The sequence below is a fragment of the Coregonus clupeaformis genome, chromosome 15 (assembly GCF_020615455.1).
Source record: "Coregonus clupeaformis isolate EN_2021a chromosome 15, ASM2061545v1, whole genome shotgun sequence".
In the NCBI taxonomy this organism is placed as follows: Eukaryota; Metazoa; Chordata; class Actinopteri; order Salmoniformes; family Salmonidae; genus Coregonus; species Coregonus clupeaformis.
In genome coordinates this window covers 9489020-9510227 of record NC_059206.1, presented here as the reverse complement: position 1 = coordinate 9510227, position 21208 = coordinate 9489020, and the positions used below count along the sequence as shown (strand labels likewise).

The following is a 21208-nucleotide window of genomic DNA, read 5'->3' as shown; positions in this document are numbered from 1 at the left end:
GTAGTGCAGCTCATCCAGGATGGCACATCAATGCGAGCTGTGGCAAGAAGGTTTGCTGTGTCTGTCAGCGTAGTGTCCAGAGCTTGGAGGCGCTACCAGGAGACAGGCCAGTACATCAGGAGACGTGGAGGAGGCCGTAGGAGGGCAACAACCCAGCAGCAGGACCGCTACCTCCGCCTTTGTGCAAGGAGGAGCAGGCGGAGCACTGCCAGAGCCCTGCAAAATGACCTCCAGCAGGCCACAAATGTGCATTTGTCTGCTCAAATGGTCAGAAACAGACTCCATGAGGGTGGTATGAGGGCCCGACGTCCACAGGTGGGGGTTGTGCTTACAGCCCAACACCGTGCAGTACGTTTGGCATTTGCCAGAGAACACCAAGATTGGCAAATTCGCCACTGGCGCCCTGTGCTCTTCACAGATGAAAGCAGGTTCACACTGAGCACGTGACAGTCTGGAGACGCTGTGGAGAACGTTCTGCTGCCAGCAACATCCTCCAGCATGACCGGTTTGGCGGTGGGTCAGTCATGGTGTGGGGTGGCATTTCTTTGGGGGTGGCATTTCTTTGGGGGGCAGCACAGCCCTCCATGTGCTCGCCAGAGGTAGCCTGACTGCCATTAGGTACCGAGATGAGATCCTCAGACCCCTTGTGAGACCATATGCTGGTGCGGTTGGCCCTGGGTTCCTCCTAATGCAAGACAATGCTAGACCTCATGTGGCTGGAGTGTGTCAGCAGTTCCTGCAAGAGGAAGGCATTGATGCTATGGACTGGCCCACCCGTTCCCCAGACCTGAATCCAATTGAGCACATCTGGGACATCATGTCTCGCTCCATCCACCAACGCCACGTTGCACCACAGACTGTCCAGGAGTTGGCGGATGCTTTAGTCCAGGTCTGGGAGGAGATCCCTCAGGAGACCATCCGCCACCTCATCAGGAGCATGCCCAGGCTTTGTAGGGAGGTCATACAGGCACGTGGAGGCCATACACACTACTGAGCCTAATTTTGACTTGTTTTAAGGACATTACATCAAAGTTGGATCAGCCTGTAGTGTGATTTTCCACTTTAATTTTGAGTGTGACTCCAAATCCAGACCTCCATGGGTTGATACATTTGATTTCCATTGATAATTTGTGTGTGATTTTGTTGTCAGCACATTCAACTATGTAAAGAAAAAAGTATTTAATAAGATTATTTCATTCATTCAGATCTAGGATGTGTTGTTTAAGTGATCCCTTAATTTTTTTGAGAAGTGTATGTTAAAACAATATAATATGATGTACTACTAGGGCTGAGGCGGTCATGAAATTGTCAGCCGCTTATTTATATATATATTATTTTTTTGTTTTGTTTTTCTGAATATTTAAAACATACAATATACTGGCAGTGAAGCCGCTCAACAACTACATCACATTAGTCATCTAACAGACTCCCATCCAGAGCGACACACAGCAGAAACCCTGCTCAAGGGCACGTCGACAGATCTCCCACTAGGTCAAAAACGGGGACCCGAACCAGTGATCCATCAACCACCGGCCCAACCCCCCGGCCACCAGCCCTCCAAGATCCCCTTCCCCACAGTTCCCCAGGAGCTGCCCCTCAACCATCCAAGACCCCCCAAGCCCCTGTCCCCAATGAACAAAAGAGAAAGACAAAGGAAAACAGAAAACAACAATGCAAAAAAACAGAAGACATCAAACATCATAACAGGAAGGATGTTTGATTGCATGTAGGGCACTATTTACGTGTGTGTGTGTGTGTATGTGCACGTGTGTGCATTTTGAATGAGAGTGTGTGTATATGCATGTGCAGAAACCCCTGCACGGCATCAGCCTCAGGCAAACAGGCATTAGCTGTAACAACACTGCCCCTCAGTGTCATTAAAACATACTTTTTTGTTATGTTTTATTTTTCCTTTATTTTTATATTTTTTTTATTTGACCGTCATTCTGTCCCCACGCCCAGTAACTCCACTCCCACTTGTCTCCAGTTCCACATCCCAACCCTCAGATTCCCTCAGCCAATCCCACCTACAGTCGAAGTCGGAAGTTTACATACACCTTAGCCAAATACATTTAAACTCATTTTTTCACAATTCCTGACATTTAATCCTAGTAAAAATTCCCTGTTTTAGGTCAGTTAGGATCACCACTGTATTTTAAGGATGTGAAATGTCAGAATAATAGTAGAGAGAGTGATTTTCAGCTTTTATTTCTTTCATCACATTCCCAGTGGGTCAGAAGTTTACATACACTCAATTAGTATTTGGTAGCATTGCCTTTAAATTGTTAAACTTGGGTCAAACGTTGCGGGTAGCCTTCCACAAGCTTCCCACAATAAGTTGGGTGAATTTTGGCCCATTCCTGGGGCGGCAGGTAGCTTAGTGGGTAAGAGCGTTGTGCCAGTAACCGAAAGGTTGCTGGTTCTAATCCCCGAGCCGACTAGGTGAAAAATCTGTCGATGTGCCCTTAAGCAAAGCACTTAACCCTAATTGCTCCTGTAAGTCGCTCTGGATAAGTGCGTCTGCTAAATGAATAAAATGTAAATGTAATTCCTCCTGACAGAGCTGGTGTAACTGAGTCAGGTTTGTCGGCCTCCTTGCTCGCACACACTTTTTCAGTTCTGCCCACAAATGTTCTATAGGATTGAGGTCAGGGCTTTGTGATGGCCACTCCAATACCTTGACTTTGTTGTCCTTAAGCCATTTTGCCACAACTTTGGAAGTATGCTTGGGGTCATTGTCCATTTGGAAGACCCATTTGCGACCAAGCTTGAACTTCCTGACTGATGTCTTGAAATGTTGCTTCAATATAGCCACATCATTTTCCTTCCTCATGATGCCATCTATTTTGTGAAGTGCACCAGTCCCTCCTGCAGCAAAGCACCCCCACAGCATGATGCTGCCACCCCCGTGCTTCATGGTTGGGATGGTGTTCCTTGGCTTGCAAGCGTCCCCCTTTTTCCTCCAAACATAACAATGGTCATTAAGGCCAAACAGTTTTATTTTTGTTTCATCAGACCAAAGGACATTTCTCAAAAAAGTACGATCTTTGTCCCCATGTGCAGTTGCAAACTGTAGTCTGGCTTTTTTATGGCGGTTTTGGAGCAGTGGCTTCTTCCTTGCTGAGCAGCCTTTCAGGTTGTGTCGATATAGGATTAGTTTTACTGTGGATATAGATACTTTTGTACCCATTTCCTCCAGCATCTTCACAATTGTCCTTTGCTGTTGTTCTGCGATTGATTTGCACTTTTCGCACCAAAGTACGTTCATCTCTAGGAGACAGAATGCGTCTCCTTCCTGAGCGGTATGACGGCTGCGTGGTCCCATGGTGTTTATACTTGCTTACTATTGTTTGTACAGATGAACGTGGTACCTTCAGGCGTTTGGAAATTGCTCCCAAGGATGAACCAGACTTGTGGAGTGCTACAATTCTTTTTCTGAGGTCTTGGCTGATTTCTTTTGATTTTCCCATGATGTCAAGCAAAGAGGCACTGAGTTTGAAGGTAGGCCTTGAAATACATCCACAGGTACACCTCCAATTGACTCAAATGATGTCAATTAGCCTATCAGAAGCTTCTAAAGTCATGACATCATTTTCTGGAATTTTCCAAGCTGTTTAAAGGCACAGTCAAGTTAGTGTACCGTGGGGGAAAAAAGTAATTAGTCAGCCACCAATTGTGCAAGTTCTCCCACTTAAAAAGATGAGAGTGGCCTGTAATTTTCATCATAGGTACACGTCAACTATGACAGACAAATTGAGAGAAAAAAATCCAGAAAATCACAGTGTAGGATTTTTAATTAATTTATTTGCAAATTATGGTGGGAAATAAGTATTTGGTCACCTACAAACAAGCAAGATTTCTGGCTCTCACAGACCTGTAACTTCTTCTTTAAGAGGCTCCTCTGTACTCCACTCGTTACCTGTATTAATTGTGGTCCTCTGTAGCTCAGCTGGTAGAGCACGGTGCTTGTAACGCCAAGGTAGTGGGTTCGATCCCCGGGACCACCCATACACAAAAAAAAAAAAATGTTTGCACGCATGACTGTAAGTCGCTTTGGATAAAAGCGTCTGCTAAATGGCATATTATTATTATTATTATTATTATTATTATTATTATTATTATTAATGGCACCTGTTTTAACTTGTTATCAGTATAAAAGACACCTGTCCACAACCTCAAACAGTCACACTCCAAACTCCACTATGGCCAAGACCAAAGAGCTGTCAAAGGACACCAGAAACAAAATTGTAAACCTGCACCAGGCTGGGAAGACTGAATCTGCAATAGGTAAGCAGCTTGGTTTGAAGAAATCAACAGTGGGAGCAATTATTAGGAAATGGAAGACATACAAGACCACTGATAATCTCCCTCGATCTGGGGCTCCACGCAAGATCTCACCCCGTGGGGTCAAAATGATCACAAGAACGGTGAGCAAAAATCCCAGAACCACACGGGGGGACCTAGTGAATGACCTGCAGAGAGCTGGGACCAAAGTAACAAAGCCTACCATCAGTAACACACTACGCCGCCAGGGACTCAAATCCTGCAGTGCCAGACGTGTCCCCCTGCTTAAGCCAGTACATGTCCAGGCCCGTCTGAAGTTTGCTAGAGTGCATTTGGATGATCCAGAAGAGGATTGGGAGAATGTCATATGGTCAGATGAAACCAAAATATAACTTTTTGGTAAAAACTCAACTCGTCGTGTTTGGAGGACAAAGAATGCTGAGTTGCATCCAAAGAACACCATACCTACTGTGAAGCATGGGGGTGGAAACATCATGCTTTGGGGGCTGTTTTTCTGCAAAGGGACCAGGACGACTGAGCCGTGTAAAGGAAAGAATGAATGGGGCCATGTATCGTGAGATTTTGAGTGAAAACCTCCTTCCATCAGCAAGGGCATTGAAGATGAAACGTGGCTGGATCTTTCAGCATGACAATGATCCCAAACACACCGCCCGGGCAACGAAGGAGTGGCTTCGTAAGAAGCATTTCAAGGTCCTGGAGTGGCCTAGCCAGTCTCCAGATCTCAACCCCATAGAAAATCTTTGGAGGGAGATGAAAGTCCGTGTTGCCCAGCGACAGCCCCAAAACATCACTGCTCTAGAGGAGATCTGCATGGAGGAATGGGCCAAAATACCAGCAACAGTGTGTGAAAACCTTGTGAAGACTTACAGAAAACGTTTGACCTGTGTCATTGCCAACAAAGGGTATATAACAAAGTATTGAGAAACTTTTGTTATTGACCAAATACTTATTTTCCACCATAATTTGCAAATAAATTCATTAAAAATCCTACAATGTGATTTTCTGGATTTTTATTTCTCATTTTGTCTGTCATAGTTGACGTGTACCTATGATGAAAATTACAGGCCTCTCATCTTTTTAAGTGGGAGAACATGCACAATTGGTGGCTGACTAAATACTTTTTTCCCCCAATGTATGTAAACTTCTGACCCACTGGAATTGTGATACAGTGAATTATAAGTGAAATAATCTGTCTGTTAACAATTGTTGGAACAATTACTTGTGTCATGCACAAAGTAGATGTCCTAACCGACTTGCCAAAACTATAGTTTGTTAACAAGACATTTGTGGAGTGGTTGAAAAATGAGTTTTAATGACTCCAACCTAAGTGTATGTAAACTTCTGACTTTATCTGTATCTCTGCTGGCCACCCTCTTCGGATTTCTACACACCATATACCTTTGAACTATGCTGTGATGTTTAACATACAATTTCAATCCATCTAATCGAATAAAATCCACAGCTTGCGAGTTGAAGATAAATACTTTTTCTAAGAGTATTAGTATATTAGTATTATTTCTAGGGTCAGTTTTAGATCGATGTTATGCATTTTCTTGCCATTCCTGAACCTGAGACCAGAAACGGGCTACCTATTGATTATGTATCCTCACAACAAAATCTGCAGAGCTTTGATGATTGTATGCTCCAAATATTCAACATTTTGTTGAATTCTATATAATAATTTTAGCTGAAAAGCACAAAGTCTCATACCATGGAATTGGTACATCAAAAATTTTGCAATCTGTATGGCACAGCTGTCAACATCCTGGTCCTCAAATGAAACTGCTATATTTTCCTATTTATATTCCTCCGCCAGATTTGGTCCTTTATATTGGGCAGACAGACCTGTTCCCTACCTCCTCCCTTGATCCTTTATATTGGGCAGACAGACCAGTTCCCTGCCTCCTCCCTTGATCCTTTATATTGGGCAGACAGACCAGTTCCCTGCCTCCTCCCTTGATCCTTTATATTGGGCAGACAGACCAGTTCCCTGCCTCCTCCCTTGATCCTTTATATTGGGCTGACAGACCAGTTCCCTACCTCCTCCCTTGATCCTTTATATTGGGCAGACAGACCAGTTCCCTACCTCCTCCCTTGATCCTTTATATTGGGCAGACAGACCAGTTCCCTACTTCCTCCCTTGATCCTTTATATTGGGCAGACAGACCAGTTCCCTACCTCCTCCCTTGATCCTTTATATTGGGCAGACAGACCAGTTCCCTACCTCCTCCCGCTGCCACCAGCCTCCTCCATTTTTGGGGGTAATGCTGTCATCAATTGGTTGTAATCTTGGATTGAGAAGACCTTCCCATACAATTATGATAACTCCATGAAAGACACAACTCTACCATTCCAATATACAATATAATTTAAAAACAAAAATGCCCTTTTCAAATAGCGAATGGAGGTTGCACGTTTTCCCGCCTGTCCGTTTTGAAGGCTACTTCGGTTTTATAGCGGAGCATGTGCTTAATATGAGCAGCTGAGAAATAAATATAGGAACACTTATTTCCCTCTATACATCAACCACTGTTTGAGGAGCACGCTCTCGCTACCCGACAGGTGATATTCCGCCCAAACTCTGTGTGCCATGGGCTCCCCAACCTTGTTCCTCCAGCTACCCAGTGGTTAATTTGGGGAAACCAAGTGAAATCTGTTTGGGAACATTTGATAGTAACATGTTTTCGCAACAAAACATATTTCACTAAACTGTTGACAGCCCGTCTCTCTGCGCGCTGGAGAAAGGAATAAAGGAGAGAGGGGAGGAGATGGAATCGCACGGTGGTGAGAGATTCTGTATAGCTGAATAGATGTGTCACGCAATGAATGATGAAGATATAAACAATTCCCTATTACTAGGCTATTCCAAATCGCCCTGCACAATCAATGAATCAACTGCATCAACTAGGGCTATAAGTAGCATAAGGTAACCAGTCCATCCAGTCCACACTCATAGGCATTGCTCTAATTGGTTTAATTGTGGAGTATAGGCTAGACTAAATATGTACCAAAGACATCTTTAAATCATTTTTGTTTTTATGTTTTCCTTCCATGCATAATATGTGGTAGGCTATGTATTGTATAACGGCACAATCGTTATTTTAATTCTGGTATTTTTTCGGGCTTGGGCTCGTAAGCCTATGAAAATGCATAAGCTCTATGTGTATGCGTAGGGCTGTTTTTTAATGAATCATCACCTTAGAAAGCGCTGTCCATTTCGTTGTGTTAGGCTTTGAAACAACAACCGTGTTTTCCACTCAGTTTCAACTTGTTGAATTGATTATCACAGTGACGTGAGTTTTAAAAGTACGATAGGCCTACTGTTTTGATAAGTGTTTTGATGTGATTTTCGATATCATTTGCATTGATTTCAGAGTGGTTAGAGGGACAATAGAGCCCAGAGTACCAGGCCATTAGGACCTGATGGTTAGAGGGACAATAGAGCCCTGATCCCCATTGGATTTAGAGGGACAATAGAGCCCTGAGTACCAGGCCATTAGGACCTGATGGTTAGAGGGACAATAGAGCCCTGAGTACCAGGCCATTAGGACCTGATGGTTACAGGGACAATAGAGCCCTGAGTACCAGGCCATTAGGTTTACAAAGAGCCCTGGTACCAGGCCATTAGGACCTGATGGTTAGAGGGACAATAGAGCCCTGAGTACCAGGCCATTAGGACCAGATGATTGTTAGCAAGCTGGGTACTGCCAACGCATGTCCAGAGTGCATAAAAGGAAGTTCCCATGACTCAACGGTCACGTGGAATTTGACTGCGGTCACGACTTGTGACTGTCGGGTGTGGCGGTAATACGGTTTTGTGAAAAAAGCTTTGACCACTAACTGGCTGTTTGGCTAATGACCATTATCTGCTGTTCTACCTCAGTTCACTGAGTGATCGGAGGTCGTGAACCCATAACCTTGGTGTTGATAGCACCACTCTCTGACACACTGCTGTTTCCCTTCAGTTCAATGCCATGGTGCTGTCCTGCAAGCCCCGGTTCGTGGTGGGTCTGGTGGGGTGTAACCCGTCGCAGCACCTGTCAGTGTTGACCCAGCAGCTGCACTACTGCCTGGCCAACAGCACCCTGCTACAGCCCCTCTCCCGGGGATCCATGCTGGCACTGGCCCTCATCACCCTGGAGCTGGAGAATATCTGCCCTGACTGGCTGGCTCTCACCATCCTCCTGCTCAGGAAAGCACAGGTACTAAACTTTCACTATCCTCCTGCTCAGGAAACGGGTACTAAACTCTCACCATCCTCCTGCTCAGGAAAGCACAGGTACTAAACTTTCACTATCCTCCTGCTCAGGAAACGGGTACTAAACTCTCACTATCCTCCTGCTCAGGAAACGGGTACTAAACTCTCACTATCCTCCTGCTCAGGAAACGGGTACTAAACTCTCACTATCCTCCTGCTCAGGAAATGGGTACTAAACTCTCACTATCCTCCTGCTCAGGAAACGGGTACTAAACTCTCACTATCCTCCTGCTCAGGAAATGGGTACTAAACTATCACTATCCTCCTGCTCAGGAAACAGGTACTAAACTCTCACTATCCTCCTGCTCAGGAAACGGGTACTAAACTCTCACTATCCTCCTGCTCAGGAAACAGGTACTAAACTCTCACTATCCTCCTGCTCAGGAAAGCACAGGTACTAAACTTTCACTATCCTCCTGCTCAGGAAACAGGTACTAAACGTTCACTATCCTCCTGCTCAGGAAACAGGTACTAAACGTTCACTGTCCTCCTGCTCAGGAAAGCACCGGTAGGCCTGCAGTACAGTATGTTGGCATGTTTAGATAGGGGCCAGTGAGGCAGTGAGGGGTTCTACCTACAGTCCAATCTGACCCACTGCCTATCTAGGTGATTCCACACCAGGGGAGTGCAAAATTAGTTTTGGTATCTCAGATTGTTCTGGAAATTCTCACATAGGAACTTAATTGGGAGGAAGGATGTTTATCAAAAGAGGACCATCGCGCTCTCCCAGAAGTTTGACTGGTGTGTAAAACCCATGAAATCGGATATAAGGGTATGATGGGTCCGCACTCGCAAAGCTTCCTTCATCTTTCACTTGTTTTCTTCTTTTCACGGCATCAGGGATCGCGTGCAGACGTTTCAGCCTATCAGTGTGTAGGTACAAATCTTTTTCATTCAGAACAGCATTCGGAGGGAACACAGGTGAGCGACCGATGGGCAGCAGCTGCTTCTCATCAGGGCTGTATGCACGCATGACCGTAAGGAATCAGCCCAGAACTACACGGGAGGATCTTGTGAATGATCTCAAGGCAGCTGGGACCATAGTCACCAAGAAAACAATTGGTAACACACTACGCCGTGAAGGACTGAAATCCTGCAGCGCCCGCAAGGTCCCCCTGCTCAAGAAAGCACATATACAGGGCCGTCTGAAGTTTGCCAATGAACATCTGAAGGATTCAGAGGAGAACTGGGTGAAAGTGTTGTGGTCAGATGAGACCAAAATGGAGCTCTTTGGCATCAACTCAACTCGCCGTGTTTGGAGGAGGAGGAATGCTGCCTATGACCCCAAGAACACCATCCCCACCGTCAAACATGGAGGTGGAAACATTATGCTTTGGGGGTGTTTTTCTGCTAAGGGGACAGGACAACATCACCGCATCAAAGGGACGATGGACGGGGCCATGATCCGTCAAATTTTGGGTGAGAACCTCCTTCCCTCAGCCAGGGCATTGAAAATGGGTCGTGGATGGGTATTCCAGCATGACAATGACCCAAAACACACGGCCAAGGCAACAAAGGAGTGGCTCAAGAAGAAGCACATTAAGGTCCTGGAGTGGCCTAGCCAGTCTCCAGACCCTAATCCCATAGAAAATATGTGGAGGGAGCTGAAGGTTCGAGTTGCCAAACGTCAGGCTCGAAACCTTAATGACTTGGAGAAGATCTGCAAAGAGGAGTGGGACAAAATCCCTCCTGAGATGTGTGCAAACCTGGTGGCCAACTACAAGAAACGTCTGACCTCTGTGATTGCCAACAAGGGTTTTGCCACCAAGTACTAAGTCATGTTTGGCAGAGGGGTCAAATACTTATTTCCCTCATTAAAATGCAAATACATTTATACAATTTTTGACATGTGTTTTTCTGGATTTTTTTGTTGTTATTCTGTCTCTCACTGTTCAAATAAACCTACCATTTAAAATTATAGACTGATCATGTCTTTGTCAGTGGGCAAACGTACAAAATCAGCAGGGGATCAAATACTTTTTTCCCTCACTGTATGTGCCAGGCGCACCGGTTTGAGTGTGTCAAGAACTGCAATGCTTCTGGGTTTTCACGCTGAATAATTACCCTTGTCTATCAAGAATGGTCCACCACCCAAAGGATATCTAGCCAACTTGACACAACTGTGGGAAGCATTGGAGTCAACATGGGCCAGCATCCCTGTGGAGCGCTTTCGACGCCTGGTAGAGTCCATGCCCCGACGAATTGAAGCTGTTCTGAGGGCAAAAGGGGGTGCAAGTCAATATTAGGACAGTGTTCCTAATGTTTTGTCCACTCAGTAGGTCTTAAAGGGCCAGAAATGGCCACTTTATCATGATTTTCTCAAAAATTGTTTGTGATACGAATGTAAAAAGAATGTCAAACGTCCTTCCTCCCAATGAAGTTCCTATGTGAGAATTGCCAGAACATTCTGAGATGCCAAAAATATTTTCTGCTGTCGTGGAATAACCCCAATCTCTCTTTCTCTTACCACCTGTTCAATAGAATCAGAACAAAAAGTTTAGGGATGTTTTACATGATGTTGTAGTCCCTCCCACGTATTGAATCACGCTTTAAAAATAAATAAAATGTCAGTGGTATTTTCAGGATGCCTCTGGGAACCATTGCTGTCCATTGGATGCATAATACAGTCCGCCTGTATGTTGACTCTAACCACGTTTCCATCCACAGTTTTTATGAGTAAAGTCATACTGTATTTATTTATTTTTTTAAATCACTACAGCTGTGATGGAAACAGGAAGTTTCGGTACAATTTCATAAATGCCGACAGATAATTTGTTCGTTCGACATGGTGGGATCTTTTTGTGTCGGTAAAATTAATTATGTGAAAAATGGCGGTGGAAACGCCTTTATGTGCAAATGTTGATAACCATCATATCAAAGTAATGTTGGAGTCACGTGATGATATGGTGTGTGGTCCTCTCACTACGAGTCGGGAAACCATGCAGTTTATTAGGCTACAGATGAAATAACTTCTGATGAACTTCACAGGGTGGTGAAAGTGCACGGTGATGAGTTTCATTCTCCTTTCCCAATACATGTTGAGGGTCTTATTCTGGTGACATGATGATCGATGCTTGGCTGCCGTTTTGACAAATAGAAATATTCACGCACTTATCCATAATAATGATTGTGAATGCGTATATTTTCTTGTGGATTTTAGAATATTTGCATGAAAATCTGTCGCCAATTGGATGGAAACCTAGCTAATAACATTATGATCAAGACTCTTGTTTATCTCCCCCTCCTAGATCGACAGTTCTCAGCTGATCCGCTGTCGAGAGCTGGTGTCACGTCACCTGTCCACACAGGAAGCTTCCCTGCCTCCCAACACTGTGTACATCTACCAGCCCCTGGATCCGGACCCGGACCCCTGCAACCGGAGAAGAGAGTTCAACACCAGGCTCCCCTCCCCATCCACGGCCCCCAGGGACAGGAGCCTCTCCTGGGTCTCCTCTACCGCTACCAGCCTGCTCCGGGTCCACGGGCCACCCAAGCCAAGCCACCACTCCCACCAAGTCCACCTGCGCTGCAAGCACTCAGCCAAGCGCAAGGTGAGAGCTTGGCTGCTTCATCAACCGGAGTAAAGTATTTTAACACCTACCTAGCTACTGTGCATTCGGAAAGTATTCAGACCCCTTGACCTTTTCCACATTTTGTTACGTTACAGACTTATTCTAAAATTGATTAAACTGGGGGTTTTTCCTCATCAATCTACACACAATACCCTATAATGACAAAGCAAAAACAGTTTTTTAGACATTTTTGCAAATGTAAAAATAGAAAACTGATCACATTTACATAAGTATTCAGACCCTTTACTCAGTACTTTGTTGAAGCACCTTTGGCAGCGATTACAGCCTAGAGTCTTCTTGGGTATGACGCTACAAGCTTGGCACACCTGTATTTGGGGAGTTTCTCCCATTCTTCTCTGCAGATCCTCTCAAGCTCTGTCAGGTTGGATGGGGAGCTTCGCTGCACAGCTATTTTCAGGTCTCTCAAGAGATGTTTGATCGGGTTCAAGTCCGGGCTCTGGCTGGTCCACTCAAGGACATTAAGAGACTTGTCCCGAAGCCACTCCTGCGTTGTCTTGGCTGTGTGATTAGGGTCGTTGTTCTGTTGGAAGGTGAACCTTAGCCCCAGTCTGAGGTCCTGAGTGCTCTGGAGAAGGTTTTCATCAAGGATCTCTCTGTACTTTGCTCCATTCATCTTTCCCTTGATCCTGACTAGTCTCCCAGTCCCTGCTGCTGAAAAACATCCCTACAGCATGATGCTGCCACCACCATGCTTCACCGTAGGGATGGTGCCAGGTTTCCTCCAGACGTGACGCTTGGCATTCAGGCCAAGGAGTTCAATCTTGGTTTCATCAGACCAGAGAATCTTGTTTCTCATGGTCTGAGAGTCCTTAAGGTGCTTTCATGTGCCTTTTTTCTGAGGAGTGGCTTCTGTCTGGCCACCCAACCATAAAGGCTTGATTGGTGGAGTGCTGCAGAGATGGTTGTCCTTCAGGAAGGTTCTCCCATCTCCACAGAGGAAGTCTAGAGCTCTGTCAGAGTGACCATCGGGTTCTTGGTCACCTCCCTGACCAAGGCCCTTCTCCCCCGATTGCTCAGTTTGGCCGGGCGGCCAGCTCTAGGAAGTGTCTTGGTGGTTCCACTTCTTCCATTTAAGAATGATGGAGGCCACTGTGTTCTTGGGGACCTTCAATGCTTCCCCAGCTCTGTGCCTCGGCACAATCCTGTCTCAGAGCTCTACAGACAATTCCTTCGACCTCATGGCTTAGTTTTTGCTCTGACATGCACTGTCAACTGTGGGACCTTATATAGACAGATGTGTGTGCCTTTCCAAATCATGTCCAATCAATTGAATTTACCACAGGTGGACTCCAATCAAGTTATAGAAACATCTCAAGGATTATCAATGGAAACAGGATGCACCTGAGCTCAGTTTCGAGTCTCATAGCAAAGGGTCTGAATACTTATGTAAATAAGGTATTTGTTTATTTTTGATAAATTTGCTGAAGTTTTTAAAAACCTGTTTTTGCTTTGTCATTATGGGGTATTGTGTGTAGATTGATGAGGAATGTTTTATTCAATCCATTTTAGAATAAGGCTGTAACGTAACAAAATGTGGAAAAAGTCTAGGGGTCTGAATTCTTTCTGAATGCACTGTATACTATTGCCTTGATTATGAAAGCATTTTGTTTTTATGGTATTATGTTTTTGTAGTAGAGCTTTTGAGATGACAATGAAAAACTATATACAAATTTAAATGTATTATTATAAACGATATAATGTATTATATCATTATGTAATTATAAATATTATTATTAAGGTGGAGGAGATGGAGGTCGACGAATTCTACGAGGGGATCAAACGCCTCTACAACGAAGAGAGCGGGGGCGCTCCAGAAAGGACGGCGGTAACGGGGGAGGGGCCTCTAGGGGAGAGTAGTGTCCAGTTGGTCACCTCCCCCTGCCCCCCTCTCCAACCCGTCAGTGTCACATAGAGAAGAGAAAGAAACCAAGGCCTTCTCTTTTATCTGAGGTGGAAGGAAAATAAGTCTCAGTATTAAATCCGTCATGGCAATAATCCACCATCCCCAGGTCTCGATTGAGCCCACAAAAAAAGATGCTGCTATTTCATAACTATTTGTTGAGCACAAATATAAAAAGGATAAAAAAAAAAGATATGATATAAATAAAAAAATAAAAATCTTGTCCTTAAAAAGGTCAAATGACTTCTTCTCCCAGTGAGTCTTTCTGTGATGATATTTCTCTAATGTAAGGTCGTGTGTCATCTTATTTCTGTTGTTGACCCTAACTAATCTTTCCGTTTCAATCAGTATATTCATTTTCTTTATCTTTTTTCCTAAACAAATCATTATCAGCATGTTGTCTTTAACCCATAACAAAACATGTCACTTTAGAGTTTGATTGACTGTAAAGTGTGTGTATAACTATGTTAACCTGAAGTACTGAATGTTTTTTTTTTTTTTTTTAAGATTTTATTTAGTTAATAATCTAAATATCCCCTCCACAACCTTCCTGTCTTTGTCCAATCACAGTGTGGTGTAGTAGTTTAACCAAAGACTGGACATTACAAGCATTAGTGAATCAGTTTACTCAATGAAGCAATATGTTTTTAAGATAAACAGCTTTGTTAAAAGGGGTTGAGTCCCAAATATCACCCTATTCCCTACATAGTGCACTACTTTTGACCAGAGCCCTATGGGGAATAGGGTGACATTTCGGATGCCTGATGCAACCAAGAAGAGGGGATGAAGATGTAGCTACCATAATACACCTTATCTTTTGCTGTTCAGAAACGACATGCTGTTTTTTTTTGTTTTTTTGCCAAAAGGCTCTCTTGCTCTGGGGTGCTGGTAACTGCCTATGTACTGCTGACAACTTGTGGCACCAATAAAAAATAAATATAAATAAAAAGTGAAATCTGTCTTTATCATGTTACTGTGTATCCAAAGTGGCTTCATTGTGTCATTCCGCATATTGCTGGACATACAACGTGCGTTAACTTCATTGACTACATTTAGCCTTTGGCAACAGCCGGAGCGTTTTAAAATGGTGGGAGGCAACGCGGATTCTAGACAGACTAAGTTAATGTGCTCCATTGGTAGATCATGGCGCTTGCAACGCCAGGATAGCCTAAAGTTTGAGATAAGATTCCTGCAATGAAAGGATTTAGGCCTGACTGCAAAGAGCATGCGACCAGCCAACAAAGGGCCTAGGCTATTATTTTAACCTTACCGTTGTCCTAGGGTCAAAATGACCCGCCACTGTGTTGAACCAACTTTATTTAATTTTTATATTTTTTGGATCATTTGTGAGAAGGAGGCAGTGATATCACTGCCGCCTCCTTCTCACAAATGATCCAAAAAATATAAAAATTAAATAAAGTTGGTTCAACACAGTGGCGGGTCATTTTGACCCTAGGAGGGTTAAACGTTTTCCACGTTTCTAAATGGAAACGTAGCATTATGGGTAGGTAGGATATTTATGTGACCGCATTTCTTGCGCAATTCTTCCGGTGTGGTGATACTGATGGTTTGTCGGAACTGGTGTTTTGTTTACACAGCAGGTTAGAACAATTAACGTGGACGGTTAAGAGGACTAATGTGGCAGGTTAGGAGACGTGAGGTTAAAGTTAGGCGTAGCTAAAAACGCTTCAGTTGTTAACAACTCTTATCCCCGACGCGACAACTAGATGGCGCTGTAATCGTACAAACCATCATCAGTACAACACCTGCACGTTGCATAGTGCTCAGGGGTTTATTAGGCCGATTTTTTGCAAAACGTTTCTTAAACGGAAGCAAACGAAACGGGGAAGGACATACCTGAATTTGTCCAATATAAACTGGTTCTTAAACTGTAAACGGTTTCTGTAATGAATTACCATTTAAGAACCAAACTAAGCACACCAGGGGTGTATTTATTACGGAAACTGTTTACCGTTGAAGAACCAAAGGAAGCAAATTAAACGGAGAGGGGGCCTACCTGAATTACTCAAAAAAATACTATTGTTTTCCGTTTGGAGTAGGCTTAACGGTTTCTGTTGCAAAACGTAAACGTTTACAGTCTAAGAACCAAACGGAAGCAAACCGAGAATTTCTTTTGGACAAATTCAGGTAGGTCCCGCCCCGTTTCGTTCCGTTTGCTTCCGTTTAAGAAACGTTTTGCAACAGAATCGGCGTAATGAATACGCCCCAGGTATGCAGGTGGAGATAATTGTTGTTGGCGCAGAAAAAAAACATCTGACACTCCATCGGACTTGGCGCAAACAGACGGAATGGCCACCGAATTTACTCAGGATTCGGTGCTGTACTTTCTCCAGTGCAGCGGTGGGAGAGTGAAGAACTCCGAATTGTTGGCGCACTTCAGAGCGTTTATAAAGGACCACGAGAACCAGACACACAACCGGGAACTGTTTAAAAAGTTTGTTAACTCCGTGGCTGCGGTGAAACTGGAGGAGGGAGTTTCACACGTTGTATTGAGGAAGACATTTCTGGGGCATGTTGCTGGAGGAGACATCCCCGCCGGACAACAACCTGCGCCACAAGCGAGACCGAGAGAGAGAGACCGCTCGCCGAGAGATCCGGTAAACAGAAACCAGGAGAGAGGTCAGAAGGGATTGATCGAGACGCACTTGCACGTCACACAGAAATTCCGCGTTCCACCTGGCAACACAATCCAACTCACAGAAAATATATTGGCCTCGGGTGAAATTGTAAACAACAATGTGGAAAGTACAATCAACTTCGAAAAGCCTATCCAAAGCTTCTCGGCATATGTGCCAGACCATGTGCCACCTTCGGCATCCAACAACAGAGAAGCACCATTCCTCCCATCTTACAATGCAGCAATGTCAAAGGGGTCAGAAGATGGGAGTGGTCAGAGCTTAGAAGCAGAATGGGATAAAGAACCCGTGATTCTCACTCTTTCAGTCCCAGAACTGAATCACACAGGCGGTTACACACTTGGCAAGCGGTCAATAGAACCAAAGAGGAAGAGGTCCTATCCGCCCCCTGAGTTCCTATACACAGAGGTGAAACCTCCGGCACCTCAGCCTCACCTAGCACAGGTGCAACAGAATACAGCACAGACACAGAGGAAGACATATACAGCATGGCCACTGCTCACCACTCTAGACCATGCCAGCTCCTCTCCTTGTATAGCTGATGGTCACAGTCCTCCTGCTGCTTCTCCAAGCGTTCCCCTTCCCCCTGACCCCCAGGTGACGAGGAGCAACGGCAACCTGGACGGCAGCCTCCACATCCCACAGCAGCCCAGAACAAAACAAGATGGACTTGCAGCAGCTCCACTGCACATTACACCTGCCCCTCAGCTGATGCGGAGCGATGGCGGCCTCCGCCGTAGGATCCCACAGCAGCCCAGACCAGTCCCTGACCCAGTCCCTATCCCTGACGTTCACACCCAGTATCCAGAGGAGAGTGGAGCTGCTGTCCCCCAGTCCAGGGTCAAGCCCCAGCCTCCCCAATGCAGCCTACCCCTGGACTCAGCCCACCAGTACCACACTCCCACCGCAGCTAACGGTGGGTCTTCTGGTTACCCAGAGCATTACCACCACCAGGCCAGCTCCGGCCTCTCCTCCCGTCACAGCAGCCTCCTCCTTTCCCCGTCACTGGACTCCGGGGATGAGTGGCCCAAGGGTTCCCTTAGAGATGAGTTGGTCAGCTATGAAGCCCTCAACTACCAGGTTCTGTCGGGTGAGCAGCAGGGGGTCAGACTGCTCTCCCAGATACCCGGCGCTGAGAAGCGAGCCCCCTGCCCTCACTATATTTCCACCGGTTACCTTGACAATGACGAGACGGACAGAGCATCGTCATGGCGACATTCCACAGGTTATCTCCATGACGATGACGGGTCAGAGTCCAACGAATCCATCTCTCTTCCTGGTTCGGCCCCCGAGCCCTTTATCCGACCCACTGTCCAGCGAATCGGCAGCCGGCCCCGCGGCCGCATGTGTCGCAGTCTCGGAGCCGACCTGGACCAACTGTTTCCGGAGGACGGCGTCTCGGCACGGCACAACCGCCTCCACCTCCTCTCCTCCAACCTCAGCATCAGCCACTCCTTCTCCACCCCCACCTCACGCACACCCAGCTACAGAGACCTGAGGGGGGAGACGCGATCCGGGGCCTCCAGTAACAAGAGCCTAAACAGCGGCCATGACAGCTCCTACTTCCACCGGCACAACCTTGTCCCCCTGGAGCCTAAGGAGCATGACTGGCTGGTGAAGGGCGCCGCTGGAACCTGGGCCGACATTTACACCCTGTTCAGAGATGAACCCAGCCTCCTCACCAAGAGAGACTTCATCACTGGTTACACCATCCTGCACTGGATCGCTAAACATGGAGACCACCGGGTCCTCAACACACTCTGGTACGGAGTCAACAAAGCCGGGTTTAAACTGGACGTGGATGCGACGACCACCTGTGGCTACACGCCTCTTCACCTGGCCGCCATCCATGGGAACAACAAGATGATCCGGCTTCTGGTTCATAAGTTCAGGGCCAACGTGGCCCTCAGGGACACTAGTGGTAAGAAGGCCTGGCAGTATCTGGGCCAGACTGGCCCCAGGGACCTCCTAGAGATGCTGGGGGCCCCTCACTGCTGGACCTCCACCGGGGGTAGCTCCACACCCCAGTCCTCAGGAGAGAGACCCCCAGGGCCAGCGACGTCCTCGGGCTCAGCCGCGGTGAAGAGGTCCACGTCTATAGCAGCGTTCCTGAATAAGACTCTAATGAAGTTCCCAGGACGGGAAGGTTCGCAGTCACCCGACTCCTTTCTGTGAGAATAGTGTGGCGTTTAGGGTGTCTGTCCCGCTCTGACCATCCTTATAATAGCTCAAGCCTCTTACTAACTAGGTTGTGTGGGGGGCTTGACAACTTTGATTTGCCACTTAAACTCGGATTTGCTTTCTTTGTTAATTCCAAATGTTAATCCATTCATTTTTTAAAGCGAATACCAAATAATTAATTAAGAGGGTAGGGATTGAGCTGTCTAAATTAACTAATTATGAATGGATATGACAGACATGGAGTTAACTAACTGTATCACTTGTGAAAACAAAAGCAATAGAATCCGTTGTGAGTTCGGCGTTATAAAGAGATTGGATTATATTATGATATTTCAGTATAGTTGCTTTGCAATTATATGTATTGTGGTGAGAAGCTTTTGTTTGTTTGCTACTGAGGAAATGGCTTCCATTCTAGTGTTTGTTTTTGAATTACCAGAGAAGAACCTTTTCAAAATGCCTTCTCTCCAACGAAAGTGTATTGCCAGTTAAGTGCTTCAGCAGTTTCAGGTTTCAAGTGGTTACCTGACATTGGAATGTGGTGGTGAGTAATGTTGTTTTGTTTGTTCAAAGGCCTGTCAGAGTAGCAATGTAAATTATATCATCTGAGCTGACTGGACTAAAGGAAAGGAATCCCTCCCTTGCACCAGGTTGAATATTTGGATAAGAGCGTCTGCTAAATGACTTAAATGTAAATGAATATAATGCACATTGTTCACTAGTTTAAGTCCCCAAAGGTTGTGTGGTTTTATAAGGTTCATTCACCATTTTGCTTTATTATTTTGACTTGTTAATATCGACACCCAAAAAGTTGACTCACATAAACTGTTCTCTCTCCATGTGCACTCATGTTTCCAGATGCATCATGCCCTGAAGTACTAAAACAACCCAAACTGGTATTCATTTGTCACTCTAAAGCCATTTCCTTAAAGACCCAGTGCAGTCAAAATTCTGTTTTTCCTTTGTTTTGTATACTATTGTACAACAGCTGACGACACTAACACTGTAAAATTTATTTTTTATTTTTTATCAGTGTTATTTCCTGATAGTTGCTGGTTGAAAATGCAATACTCCCAGGATCTTCTAATCAGCAGGTCTGCATGGGGCGGGAGTTTCGGCTTTCCATGGTGACATCACCATGTTTTAAATTGGTTAATAGACCAATAACAAGAGTTCCAAACATCTCTGCCAATAACAGCTAGTTTTCAGTTTCCCCCTCCCCACTCAGTCCACTCCCAGACAGTCCTAGCAAAAATACATGCTTGAAAAAGTTTTTTTTAGCTAAAAAGTACTTTTTTCCCCTTTTTAATGGAAATCTATTACAAATCTGTTATTTGTCACATGCTTCGTAAACAGATGTAGACTAACAGTGAAATGCTTACTTACGGATCCTTTTCCAACAATGCAGTTAAAGATGCATTTAAATAAGAAAAAAAAAACAAGTAAAATACAGTAAGGTACTTAATTTTTTACCAATACATTATAACACTACATGCCATTTACGGCGCTGGAGGTATGCAATGGACCAGGGGTGTTCAGTCAGTCATTCCATACCCAGCAGGAGAGGCTTCAGATCGGGGGACACTCTCCCCTCCGTACTGGTGCTCTGGATGTCTGCCATGGCGTGGTGCTATCACGGTGGAGAGGTGTCGTCTATGAAAGGCTGTGGGAGCTGCAGGGCCAAGCTAGGGCGGGCCACTGTGTGGGACTTGATGAGGCATGTCGAGGAAAAAAAAAAACGTGTCCTTTCTGTTGCTGTCACGCTGCTTCCAGGACGACGCCTTCCTCGTGCCCCCAAACGGCACCCTATTCCCTATATAGTGCACTACTTTTGACCAGAACCCAGTGGGCAAAAGTAGTGCACTATATAGGGAATAGGGTGCCGTTTGAGCTGCACACCTTACTGGGAGAATGGGTCGGTGAGGGCACATTGGGACTGGCCTCCTTTTAAACTTTTATCTAACTTAAACTTTAAAGTTGACTTATAGAACTTAAACGAAATAGTTTGCCAGGGCACATTAGCACTATCCAAGTATCTGTAATACTCTCAAGGTGAGTCAACTTTAATACAGTATGTTTTGTTTTCCTCTGCATGTGTACATGGAATCATCTACATGTTGGGTCTTGTCACTGGAAGGGTGCGTATGGAAGGGTGCCATGTTTTGCAGTTCATTCAAGCTTGCATTTAGTCGGTTGTATAACCTGGAATGTCAAGTTTTGGTTATTCGGTTGTATAACCTGGTGAATGTCAGTTATGTAATATTGTCTTATGTCTGACTACAGCTTTCTCTTTTTTAATGAATAAAAACATATAATT

At 45.2% G+C, this 21208-nt stretch overlaps 2 protein-coding genes across 4 annotated transcripts in view; both read left to right on the top strand.

Annotated features, from left to right (window-relative positions):
• Positions 1–15011, top strand: part of LOC121581914 (cyclin-I) — a 38113-nt gene extending 23102 nt beyond the window's left edge. For 2 of the 3 annotated variants that reach the window (XM_041897314.2, XM_041897315.2), the window contains 3 exons: positions 8271–8507; positions 11812–12114; positions 13895–15011. In XM_041897314.2, coding sequence (XP_041753248.2) covers positions 8271–8507; positions 11812–12114; positions 13895–14068 — 714 coding nt within the window. In that variant the 3' untranslated portion in view covers positions 14069–15011. Of the gene's footprint in view, positions 1–8270; positions 8508–11811; positions 12144–13894 lie in introns of all 3 variants that reach the window. The other variant, XM_041897316.2, reaches the window with a different exon arrangement.
• A 1257-nt stretch (positions 15012–16268) lies between these two features.
• LOC121581913 (ankyrin repeat domain-containing protein SOWAHB-like) lies at positions 16269–20067 on the top strand. The gene has a single exon (XM_041897313.2). It carries the CDS (start codon positions 16366–16368, stop codon positions 18886–18888), a length of 2523 nt encoding a protein of 840 aa, XP_041753247.2. The 5' UTR covers positions 16269–16365; the 3' UTR covers positions 18889–20067.
• Positions 20068–21208: the final 1141 nt, after the last annotated feature.

Bases quoted from the DNA above. Each gene is read 5' to 3' on its own strand.
- LOC121581913 (XM_041897313.2), top strand. From the start codon at position 16,366: ATGGCCACCGAATTTACTCAGGATTCGGTGCTGTACTTTCTCCAGTGC.